General features: G+C 32.7%; 1 protein-coding gene across 1 annotated transcript in view; it reads right to left on the reverse strand.

The window, feature by feature from the left end:
* Positions 1-13,382, reverse strand: part of LOC108913181 (ras-related protein Rap-2b-like) — a 104,428-nt gene that overhangs the window by 15,712 nt on the left and 75,334 nt on the right. The window contains exon 2 of the mRNA XM_018718677.1: positions 3,453-3,666. Coding sequence (XP_018574193.1) covers positions 3,453-3,666 — 214 coding nt within the window. The remainder of the gene's footprint in view (positions 1-3,452; positions 3,667-13,382) is intronic.

Below are 13,382 nucleotides of genomic sequence, written 5' to 3' on the forward strand. Positions count from 1 at the left end.
ATTTTCATTCCGAAAAGTTGGCAGCATTGTACCGGGTTACATGTTGTTGCAAACATGTTGCGGTTAGACAAAATGCAGCGCTATACTACGGATGAGTGACTGAAGATCGTGAAAATACTTTACAAGTACGGAGAGTGTGTAGCTGAGAGTGTGCGCAAATTACGTGGAATTTTCAGTAGAAGAACTGATGAAACACCTGTAAAATGGTTAGTTACCAAATTTGAATAAAACAAAACGACCTTTTGCTGCCCTCTTTAAAAAATTCTGTCCGCTAACAGGGAGAGGTAACCGGAGAAAACTATCATCCAGTATATCGATTTGACTAAAGTTTTAAAAAATAATACGACATAATAATCCAAATAAATGTCCCAAATTTTAAAGCGATCGGTAAAAAGGTTATGAAGTTATTAATTAAATTGGTTTGACAACTTTGAAGGCTTGTAACTCAAAAACCAAAAATTTTTTATGTAACTTTCTTTTCGTAGATCGTATTTATTTATCGTCGTGAATATGCAGTCAAACGTTGTCGGTGAAATTTGCGGACACCCTGTATTTAAGTAGGAGCCCTAACCTCTCTTTGATATATGATATGTTATATATATGTGGACATGTTACAAGTGTATTTTGAATGTCGCAAAAACTGTGCAGCGGTAACAAGAGCGTATAATGAGAGACATCCAAATCGTCAAGTTCCCCACAGACAAACTTTTTCAGCGGTAGAACGAACACTTCGGGAAACTGGAAAAATACAGCCGCATATTGAGGGTACCGGCCGAAGACCTACTGTTCGTACTATTTATCTTGAGGATGCAGTACTTGAAGAGTTTGACGAAAATCAGCAGACTAGTACGAGAAAAACAGCAATACACTTAAATGTGTCCCATAGTGTTGTTTGGAATATAGTCCATGATAATTTATTATCAATCTTTACTTGAACCAGACATGCATAAGTGAGTTGTTTTTTGCGAATCGTATCTTAATATTCTAAGAAATAATTTGAATTTTGCCTCAAAGATACTTTTCACAGATGAAGCAACTTTTCAAAGACATGGTTTAACCAATATGCACAATCTTCATTTCTGGACTCCTAAAAATCCTCACGAAATCCTCCTATGACAACATTTCAACATAATTTTAGTTTAAACATTTGGGCAGGAATTGTAGAAAATGTGCTTGTCGGCCCTTTTGTTTTACCTCATCGACTTGGTGCTGTTGAATATTTGCAGTTCTTAAATGAGCATCTACCACCACTTCCGGAGGAAGTACCATTAAATGTACGTCAGGCCATGTGGTACATGCATGACGGGGCTCCTGCTCACAGCACTGTAGTAGTTAGGCGGTGGCTTAATTTAAATTACCCGAATCGTTGGATAGGTCGCGGCAATGAGGTACCTACCTCTTGACCTGCACGTTCTCCCGATCTAACGCCCATGGATTTTTTCTTTTCGGGACATATAAAAATTATTGTTTATGCGACCCCAGTTGACAGTGTTGAAGTGCTACAGGAAAGAACATTCGCGGCAGCTGATGAGATTCGCAACAATCCTATAATTTTTGCTCGAGTTCGTAACAACTTTGATAAACGTGTTAGGTTGTATTTAGAAAGAAATGGCAATTATTTTGAAAATGTCCTTTAACTAAGTTTTTTGTTTTTTCTCTTTTTATATATTTTTATATTTAATAAAAGTTTCTGCGACATTCAAACAGTTATTTGTGCAACTACTGCAAAGAGTGTATATTTGTTAAGTGCAACAAATATGTTTTTTGCACATGTTGCACGCAACATTTTTTCTACGATTGTTTTTATTTCAAATTTTAATTATCAGTATTTTACATAATATTAAAATTTTAACTAACAACTGGAAATTAATTGCGCAAATTGTCAATGTCAGACGTTAGGTACTTATGGATATGCTTAGATTAAACTTGTAATCAATATTTTTTTTTGTACTACTGTAAAAAAAGTTAAACTTTTGGCACAGTAGGTAGTGCAATAAGTAGTACATTTTGCACGATCGTAGAAAAAAACACTTGTAGCATGTCCACATATTCATCATTAGTAAAATTTGGCATAATTCTTGTTAATTTACACCCAAAAAGTATTTAGCTGATAACAGTGACAACTTACAGAAGAGTTAATTGTGACAACTGGCATGACAGCAGCACACTTAGTTTTTCTTTGATTGATTGCAATCATATACGGTGTGAGGTGAATGGTAATACATTTTATTTTTTTATTAATAAACGAAAAGTTTTAAAGGAAAATTGCTAGAGAGGTAAAAGTTTCTAAAAGAACCAGTTTATCTAATGCGTATTTTTGGATATCGAGTTTTTACGAAATATAAAAGTTATGGCAAAAAATGGCTTGAGGGGTGGTTATTTCAACCCCTTTCGAGGGGTTAAAATTTTCGAAAAATAGTTGAAAACTCGCATCTGTATTAGTAAACAACCTGTAAAAAATTTGTTATTTGTACCTCGTTCGGTTTTCAAATTACAGCCAATTTTCATAATTTTTTTTGGAAACTTTGATGGCCCATATCTCTTCAGGGGTGAACATTTTACTAAGGCGATTTTTTGCAGATCGTGTTCTTTTGAAATGTAGATTCATTGGTATCATTAATGCTACTCCATTCAAAAACACCCTGTAGAATGGCCATATCGTACTAATAATCCAAATGCAATATACAGGGTCGGAAAGTCCCCATGGTTCATCGGCCGTTACGTGAGAGCGATAAAGAAAGTCATAGAAATCCGTGCGATAGAGAGAGATGGCTATAATGAAAGCGTCTAATAGTCACCGCCCATATCGCCCTTCCACAAATAAGAAGTGGATCTTATAAAAGGATTTTCCCTCTTTCTTTTTTATCACCACCTACAGAACCCTAATCTCCTCGGCCTCAGAAAATGTAACAAAAAACATATAAAGATGTTCGTTGTATATTAAGGGAGATTCATAGGAGTGGCCCTCTTATAGTAGGCAGCCTGTATATGTATAAAAATAACATACCTAAATACTATCTAAAATATAAATTATCCCCACAATTGTATACAACTAACTGAGAATAAAAATATACATATGGAAGTTTAGTAGTCTGATACCGTATATGAGCAGATGTTGATTATTTGACCACTTATTGCATAGTGCCCACACAAATTAATAATTGGTCGAATATTGGCTTCCTAGCGTAAATATCATGTACGGTTGAAAACAATCTCTAAATATAAATGGCTCTCTATAAAACATTAAAGAACATAAATTATTGACTCAAGTTTCATCATTCCAGTGATATTTTGAGAAAAGTGAAATTTGGATTTTGAAAAATAAGACTTCATTACGGATTTCAAGAATGGCCAATTAATTCTGAAACAACCTGTCTACGCTTCAAATTTTAAGAATGGCCAATTAATTCTGAAACAACCTGTATACGCTTTTTAGGGATAAAACCACTTACCCCGGAAACATTGAAATCTCCATGATGCATCTCTTCTACTGTGCGTTTATATTTAGGAGAAAAGCTTCCGTACAGGAACTGGGTTATTATGGAAGACTTGCCGACCTTTGCGGCTCCCATCACTACTATCTTGTGTCGGGCGTTATTGACGGGAGGGACGCTGTCGTTTTTCTCAAGGGATTCCACATCCTCACTCTTCTGCGACCTGAGAACTCTATTATTATTATAATAGTATTTTGTTACGAAATCTGTTATATGATAGAATAAGAAGTTATATTAGTTTCCAATATAATAAGTCGACTTTAAGAAAAAATTTGTTCGGATTTCTTTTCGATTTATGTGTGTGTTCCTTTTACCAGAAAATTAAACGTTATTTGCGGTAAAAATGTGAGAAAACCTCAAAAAAATTTTTTTTTTCATTTTAGTCATGATTATGAAGTATTTAAGCTCAAAAAGCGTGACGCTTTATTTTTTTTCAAAAGTTTGACTATTTGAAGCAAAGAAATAAAGCTGAAAAAAATTTTTCCAAGTCCGTGGAAAATTTGCAAAATTTTTTTGTGACGCTATTTCTTATAATTGCATTATAACCGTAGCTCCTAAAAATTTTCGACCGAAAGATCTAAAAACTAGAACCTTAGAGCTTCAAAATGCTTTTTTTTTAATTCCCGGTGCTACCATTTTTCACCTAAACTGTCAAAAATCACGGAAAAATTTCGGAAATTCTTTTATTGTTTGCATTAGTGTAGACAGTTTTTTATAAGAACTCCTCAATATGATAGTCCACAGTACAGGCCCCCCCTGGAAAGTTGATTACCACATACTTTATAACTCCTGAGGCGCATCCTTTTGACGAGTCTACCACATTTTTCCTGTGCAACTTTTCTCGATTCCTCCGCTTTTCCACTCGGAAAAGTCCAAAATCATGGCAATTTCCCGGGGTCTTGAAAAGTCAAGACCACATCTTTTATTTTTAGCTTAAGTAACTGGAAATTTTGTTGCAAATGCTGATTTAAATATGTCTGACAAAAATTCTTCCGACATTGACGTGTTTACCGGTCGAAACATGCCAAAATGACAGGGTATTGAAAATCAATTACCACATAGGTAATTTTTAGTAAAATTAATTGTAAATAATTAATTCAGTCAAAAAGTATTGTTGTCCGACAAATTTCAAGCCGCGTTTTTTCAGTCCGACGGCTGGAAATCGGAATTTTCACGGGGTATGATAAATTGATTACCACATGTCGGACAAAAATAACACACGATAGAAAAGTGTTTTTATACCCAAAAATTGCAAGGTCCGACAAAAATGTATCCGCAAATCGTCAGTCCGACAAAAAATTATGAACAAAATTTCGTAAAAAATGTGTACATGTATTTATAATTTCTAATAAGGTATTTTCATGTATTAAGCAAAATTCCAGATAAATATACAATACAGGATGTTTCAGAAAGACCTCCCGTAAATACAGGGGGTGAGGACGACAAAAAATAAAAAAATTTTGTCATATGAACTATACGTCTAACTCCTCTTGTTTTCGAGATACAGAGCGACAAAATAGAATTTTTTAAATAACATTTTTATGAAAATTTCCAAACGGTGCGAAATATTTTTATGAAATTTGGTATTCCGAAGTTTTTAAGGATGCCAAATACGATGGTCTAATTATTTTTTGTATATTTCGTAGAGGGCGCTAGTTATGCTACATTCCTATTACATATTAAGTTCTACTTTTTTTAAGGTTAGGTTATTTACCATTCGGACTTCAATTTCTAATGTACAATTTTATTTTCTAAAAACAATGTACTCTTGTTAGAATTTCCTAATGTGGACGATTTTCGAGAACAAAGGCTTTTAATTAAACTCTTACAATATTACGGTGTATAAAATAAGTGACTTGTCTCAAAGTAAGCTTGAGCTTTGAGAAAAGTCACTTATTTTATACATCGTAATATTGTAAGAGTTTAATTAAAAGCCTTTTTGTAAAGAAAAATAACAAACGCGAATGAAAACTTGAAAGAGAAAAAAGGATTTTTATGTCAAGTATAATATTAATTTATTTAGAAATAATGCATTATGCACTAAGATAGTATTAATCGCCTCAAAAATAACTTCATTTGTTTATAACTTCTAATTTTTAAGCATAAAATAAGCAATATTATAATTATTTATTTGAAACAAATAATAATTTGCATAATGATAATTAATAACCTTTTATAAATATGAAATTTTTGGAGTGAAAAAATTAAATTTCATCACGATTATTAATTTATTGATTTTTTAATAATTTGCGGACATTAAATCGTTGGACACTTATATCACTATTTTATACAGTAAATTTAAAAGTGGAAAAAATGAAAATTAGATATGTGGTAATCGAATTCCGATTTCCAGCTGTAGGACAGAAAAAACACGGCTTGAAATTTGTCGGACAACAATACTTTTTGACTGAATTAATTATTTACAATTAATTTTACTAAAAATTACCTATGTACTAATTGATTTTCAATACACTGTTATTTTGGCATGTTTCGACCGGTAGACACGTCAATGTCGGAGGAATTTCTGTCGGATAAATTTAAATCCGCATTTGCAACAAAATTTCCAGTTACTTAAGTTAAAAATAAAAGATGTGGTCTTGAGTTTTCAAGACCCCGGGAAATTTCCATGTTTTTGGACTTTTCCGAGTGGAAAAGTGGAGGAATCGAGAAAAGTCGCAGAGGAAAAATGCGGTAGACTCGTCAAAACGAACCTCCTTAGGAGTTATAAGGTATGTGGTAGTCAATTTTCCAGGGGGGGCTGTACTGTGGACTATGATAATTGTGTTCAGTGATGCAAAGTAAAAGATACATTTTTTATACTTTTGTTTGATAAAAATGGTTGTAGGTCACCATCAGTTACAGCTGCCATTATTTTCAAGAATTCAATATTTAATAAATAAGTTTCGTTGTTGAGTTATTTCATCATGAATTGGAGCTATTAAAACTATATTTTCTTAGATTACATTTTATTGTAGGTATATACATATATGTACAGGCTGGTCCATTTTCGATGGGAATTCAAGGTATATCAGAAGCTACTAAAGATATGATTAATCTGACACCACGTTCTTGATACCCATTTTCATGGCAAACTCGACTGATACATCAAAAATTTGCTATCTTAATTTGTTTCTGAGTAACAGGGAATTTCTCGTTATTGTGACATTTTTGGACATGTCTGTATCTCAGCTGTTAAATAAGTTAGAGTTAAAGTGAAAACTGCTTAAGACTAATTCTTTGGCAAAAAATTGAATTAGATTTTTAGAAAGTCTTATAGCTCAGTATATGATGGTTTTTAGGTCCGAATTCTTGAGACATGCATCGATTGACGTGAAATTTTAACAGTAAGTAGAAAATTGCTCAAGAAACAAAAGTTATATAGTGCCGATGTGTGCTTTCACCCTGGGGGTGGCAATGAAGGCACCCATTTTAATCGTAAAAATCAATAGAGGGATGAATTCCAATCAAAAAATGTTCTATAACGTTTTTTCCAAAAATTAATATTTTTCGAGTAATTTGCGTTTGAAAATGTTGATTTTTCATCTAAAAAGTGCATGTTTTTCAACCATTTTTGATAAATAACTCGAAAACCTTGCGTTTTATCGAAAAACCCGCAAAAATAGCAAAAATAAATGTTTTGAAATAGCGAATCGATTCATTTTTTGTTGATTACCGTAGATGTAATAATAACCGAGTTATCACTCTCTAAAGGTGATTGTTTATTTTTCGGAAAGTATAATCAAACCTTTTATAGTAAAATAATGGCTAAAGAACTAATTTTTCGAAGAAAATGGATATAACATTTTTAAAGTGCTTGGAACGACCTTTAAAATGCTTTTTGAAAAAATTTCGTAACTCGATGATGAAAATAAAATGGTCGTTTCGGAGAAAAAATCAACAATAAAATCTATAGCTGAACCATAAAAATATAAACTAAGCGTAATCCTTGTACAGTTGACTTTATTTAGGTACTAATAATAGGCTCTGCAAGTTTGACCGGTTTAGAATGCCTAAATTAAACAAAAGGTTTGAAATAATGAAAAAAAATTCCTTTTTTTCGAAATAATTCAAAACCTAAACAAGATACGTGAAAAATGCAAGAGTTCAAAGTTAAAGGTCTTTTTCATAATATTTTTGCTCGCTTTCAATTTTTCTCTAAAGTAAAAATTAACTGAGATATTACGTTTTTTAGTTTGCATTTGCGTGTAAGGACCACCTTCTTTGAATTCTTAAAACCTAAAAATCTCGAAAACGAAGAGTTCAAGGCCCTTCAACTATTAAAGTTGATTTGTAGCTCTTGCAATTCCCTGCAAATTGCTTTTTGGAAAAATATTAAAAATTTAAAAAGTTATTGTGAAAAACGAATTGTATTATTCAGTGAAAATTGTCGGATCGTGTAAATGAAAATTTTCTCCAGCCAATCAAAATGTTCAACCAGCCTGCACCCGATAAACTTTTAAAAATGATATTTTGCAATTGCAAAAAAAGGATGCGGTGTGACTTGCTGTTACCGCAAAGTTGGACTCTATTGTAATGCGATATGCGGAACATGTTCTGGGAACAGTTGCCAAAATTGTCCTCCGATCACGGACCAAACAGAGGAAGTCGACAGTGATGATAGTTCTTTAGCTGATATGTAAATTTTTGATAATAAAGTATAACTGTATAATACACAAATATTTTCTATTTTCCCTTTCACTAATTACATAATTTAAGTTTCGAGTTTTAAGTAATCTCGTTGAATTTAGTAATGTATCGTTGAGTGTTTTGAAGCAGGTAACAATTTTTCAATTCCTCATTAAGGGTTGTTTTTAAAAGTTGAAACGTTGCAATGAATCATCAGTAATATTATAAACAGTGATGAGTCTTTGATTAATTATAAATGCTATGAAGATGTGAAAAAAAATTTTTGCTTTATTTTCTGCAATAAGCGTGGTTTTTAAGGGTTGAAACGTTGCAATAAATCATATATTATTTATAAAACCATTCATAACATTGCACCCCTAAAAACATGTTTCAAGAGTTGAAACGTTTCCGTGAAAGTTTCCCTCAGTTTCCCTCAAAATTTTACGTTGCATCTTTATTTCAGAAAATAGCACATTTCAAAAATCGTCACTAACACTTAAACACGTTGCACTCAAATAACAATATCACAAAAACTAAATGAGATATCAACAATACAAGAGTATGTGTTACAGAGGAGGTATACCATTAGTACGAAATTCAAAAAGTTCAGTTATTTTCTGAACAGACCTCCTATGCACCTATCTTCATTTTAAAATTAATAAAACATTTTCAATTTCACCCCAGCAAATTAATGAATTGCCCACGCCTCTGTGTTTATATATTCAGCGGTTTTTTGTGGGAAACCGTAAAAAGCCTTTAATAATCTCGATGCCTAACAACGCAGATTAATCGGGTATGTCAAATATACGCTTAACGTGTTACTATACTATAGAATGTTTGGTGTGATGTCGAGTTTAAAACTGTAAAATACACAATAGCTTTTTGCTAACGCCGCAGTGCGGTATTGTGGCGTTATCGGTTAAGTTAAAAATCCGTGTTTTCGATGTTTGTTCAGCAACTAACTTTTTCTGGGTTGTCGTACCGATATCCCTTTAATGATGTGGGTACAACTCAATATAAAAACTAACCCGGTGTTGGAAACAGGACGCTTGCTGACTATTTTATTTTAGCGTCCAGTGGTCAACCCTGAGCAAGTAGCAATGTGCTGTTAAAAAAGTAACAGGTTTTTTAAATGTTATAATACGAGTTAAATCGTTGCGTAGTGCGGTGTAGATAATTGAAAATATGCATATGAAAATCATTATTAATATAGGGAACGGAGAAAAATGTGAACCTATTTTTTTTTATTATTTTTAACTGAAATAAAACATTATTTGAATCATTAGAAATTAATTCTCAGATCAAGTAGGTCAACCAACCAATGTAATAATTAAATATCTAATCCGTATCCGTTATAGATAGTTTTGTTAGAACCTTTCACAGTTACCAAATTGTTAATTTAATTTAATAGCTAAACAATATAAACCATTAATTAGAAAAACAGTGTTAAGTATTTATTAAGAGGAATCTCCGAAAAGCAAACAACACTGTTGGGGAAGTGGAAATGTAATATTTGTTTTATCGCCTTCTGAACCTTCTGGGCCTCTCGGAAAATGTGTGTTTAAATAAGATTACTTAACAGAGAGGAAATAAATCGATCTCTGACATAGGAAATTGTTACAAACTGTTGAAGTTAAATAAAGTAAGTCTAATACGTATTTGTTTTTATTCTAGAGTAATCTCAATGTAAAAAATGCATTACCCACGATTAAGAAATTATTTAGTATGAAGATTCCGAAACTGGGATTGATTTTTTACATCTCTATTCATTTGTGAATATTGTAGGACTCACTATAGGATATTTGAAAACTTTTCAGTAATAATTTAGGAAGAATTTAATGCATAGATTAGAATTAGAGCCAGTACGCAATTTAGGACATAAGACATTATGTATTTTTTATAGGACTAGTTGAATGATCCATGTTTTTGGTCAATAGGTCGATTCAGATTCACTACTAAGATGTAAACCTATCAATGCAGATCCCTGAAACAACTTAATGTAAATCAGTTGTTAGTTACGAACAGAATTCTGATTTGATTAAACCTTTTTGGTAAAACAGCAATCTTTAATATTATTTACCATGTGAACCAGGTACCAAAGTCTAGTCTTTCCGTATATGATGTTAGAAACGTTGATGTGTGATCTAAGAGCTGTTTTTTGAATGCAGGTAACCTTATACACGGTGTTAATGCTAAAACTTTAATGGCGTATTCTACCGACGAAAATAACCAAGTTTTGCCTATAACAATTTTTGATAAGATCCCTACGGAGATACAGGGTGTTAAAAGTTTCAAATATTTATATTATTTTTCCTGTAACTTCACTAGTATAAAAGATTGAGTGATAAAATTTGGGGGATGATATATTTTTTCATGGATAACTTATTTCAAAATACACCCCAGTGGCGTAGTTATCCCCTATAACACCGAGTAGGGGACCATTTTTGAAAAAAAAATTGTATGACACAGGTTTTTTAAATAATTTTAAATGTTTTTAAAATGTACAATCAATTTGTGGCAATAAAGTATTCTTGTAAAGTATTCGTAAAATTTACTTGTCTTTAGATACCTAATTGGGAAATGAAATAAGAACATACTTAAGCACCTACGTTTTTTAGTAGAGACTATTTCTTCATGGATAACTTATTCCAAAATACACTCCAGTGGCGCAGTTATTGGGGGAGTAGGGGACCTTTTTTGAAAAAAAATCGTAAGCCACTGTTTTATAAATAATTTTAAATATTTTTAAAATGTATAATCAATTTGTGGCGATAAAGTATTCTTGTAAAGTATTCTTAAAATTTACTGGGCTGTGGATAATTGACAAATCAAATAAAAAGTACCTACGTTGCTATTTACCATTTTCTATTGATTGCTAAATGTGTATCAATAAATTTAATACTTAATATTTTTGAGAGATTTCTAAACACTATTCAACATCACAAGAAATGTTCAAAATGTTGTCCTTGGGATGCAATGCATGCTGCGCAGCGTCTCCACGCTGATCGTCCTACACGCCTCATAATACCAGCCGTAAGTATTGTGTATGGTTGCGAAACTCTCTACAATGCTCTCTTGAAGTACTTCTGCATTGGGAACTGGAGTACGATATACCATAGTTTTGAGGTAGCCCCAAAAAAATGTAATCTAAGAGATTCAGGTCGGGGGAACGAGCCGGCCAAGCAATGGATCCTCCTCTACCAATCCAGTGATTAGGATACTGATTATTCAACAATTGTCTAACGATAAGGCTCTAATGAGGTGACGCCTCATCATGCATATACCACAATAATTGACGTAACCTCAATGGCACTTCTTCTAGAAGTGGTGGTAATTCTTCTTGTAGTGGTGTAGTGGTGTAATTCTTTGATAAGTTCTACCATCAAGGGTTTTAGGTAAAAAGTTGTGACCAATCAAGTAATCGCCCTCAATGCCTGCCCACACAATCAGCGAAAACTGTTCTTGGAATCGACGTTGGGAAATAGTATGCGGATTTCCGTCCGCCCATTGGTTATGACAATTGGAAATGGTTTCCCTTGTAAATTTCGCTTAATCGGTAAATAATATAAATAACTGAAAATCAGGTGTTCACATTGTTGTAAAAACCACTGACAAAGTTCAATCCCCGGTTGACAGTCATTTTCATTTAATGCATGAACTCGCTGGACATGATATGAGCGCAATTGCTGCTCACGTAAGACGTTCCAGATTGTTACATGTGATACACCCAAATCTTTTGATATCAATCTGGTACTGGTAGATGGGTCTTCATCTACAGATTCTAAAATTATGTCTTCCAAATAACTGTACGAACAGGTCTTTCTCTTCCTCGACGTTTTGGTAGCGCAGTTTCACGAGATCGACGGTGAACGCTTGAAAAAGTATTCCTTGTTGGACAACGTCGATTTTGAAAAGTCTGTCTATAAAGTCGTTCGACTTGTCAAGCATTGCCATTCGCTCTGCCGCACAGTGGGGCAGAATCTCAAAAAGCTGGTCAAAAGTCAAAAAATAAAGTTTCCAGTTCGGAATTTTTACTGTTGGATTGGCTAGAGTAATATCCCAAGTCTCAGAATCCATTACTATTAGGGTCAAATTCCCTATAGCTGCTTCTTAAATCACTACAAAGGCGACAGCTGCTCGAGGAACACCGGGCTCGCGCGTAGGAACAGAAGTAATAGTTGTGTTTAAATGTTTATAAAATTTCGTAGAGTTCACCGATTTATCTCTAACAAAATGGAATCAACTCATAAATGTACGTAGATTATGAATATGTAGGTTAAAATACTCAATATTTTTACAAAAAATAGTAATTGGCTACCAAACTTATGTGAATTTTACGTTATAAAATGAAATAATAATTTAGTTTTGAAGAAAAAAGTTTAATAATTCTGCAGAATTCTGTCATTTAACTTATTGGACAAAAAAGACAAAACTATTATCTGTAAACTAAAAAAAAAATCAGCTGCCTATAAGTGCCTAACAACTTTTTGTATAGGTTTTTGTAAAATGTAGAGTAAAATGAATTTCGCCTTCTCTGGACGATGTAAGACATGGGAAGATTGCAGATAAAGACTCTAAACTTCAGAAGATTCGACGGATGCTACAAATGAAGATTTTTCATCTGATGATGATTCTTTTCTTTTATGGAAAAACTGGAATTTTATATTACAACTTTGGCACGGTATTCAAATAAATTACTCCCGACACCTATTTAACGAAATATATAAATAGTCTAATATATCATTTGTCATTTTTACATCTTCTTCATGCTTGATAAATGTGACATTTTGTATTTCATAATCTTTTAATTCTTAATCTACTCGGAAAATCCCTATTTACAAAATATTTCTACTTCTGATATGGCTATATTAAATCCTCCACAATGAATTTTGTAATTCTGACACCAAATTCGTTATCAGCAACCCCAAAAACTCCCGAGTAACAAATTTCAGATCGATTTTTAAAGATTTTGACTTTTGGTCAGCTTTTTGGGACTCTGCTCCACTGTGTGCCGTATGGAAAATGTATATCTGCTAATTCAATATTTGTATAATTGAATATCATATTTTTTTAATTAAAATCTGTTTTTAGTTGTATGAAAAATAACAAAATTTCTGTAACACACAAAACAGTGGCGTTGTATAGTGTTTTGAAATCTCTCCAAAAATCATATAAATATTTGAAACTTTTAACACCCTGTATCTCCGTAGGGAAGCGTCCTATCAAAGATTTTCGTAGGGTAAAAGTTGATTATTTTCATCG

The sequence above is a fragment of the Anoplophora glabripennis genome, unplaced genomic scaffold (genome assembly GCF_000390285.2).
Source record: "Anoplophora glabripennis isolate ALB-LARVAE unplaced genomic scaffold, Agla_2.0 scaffold966, whole genome shotgun sequence".
Lineage (NCBI taxonomy): Eukaryota > Metazoa > Arthropoda > Insecta > Coleoptera > Cerambycidae > Anoplophora > Anoplophora glabripennis.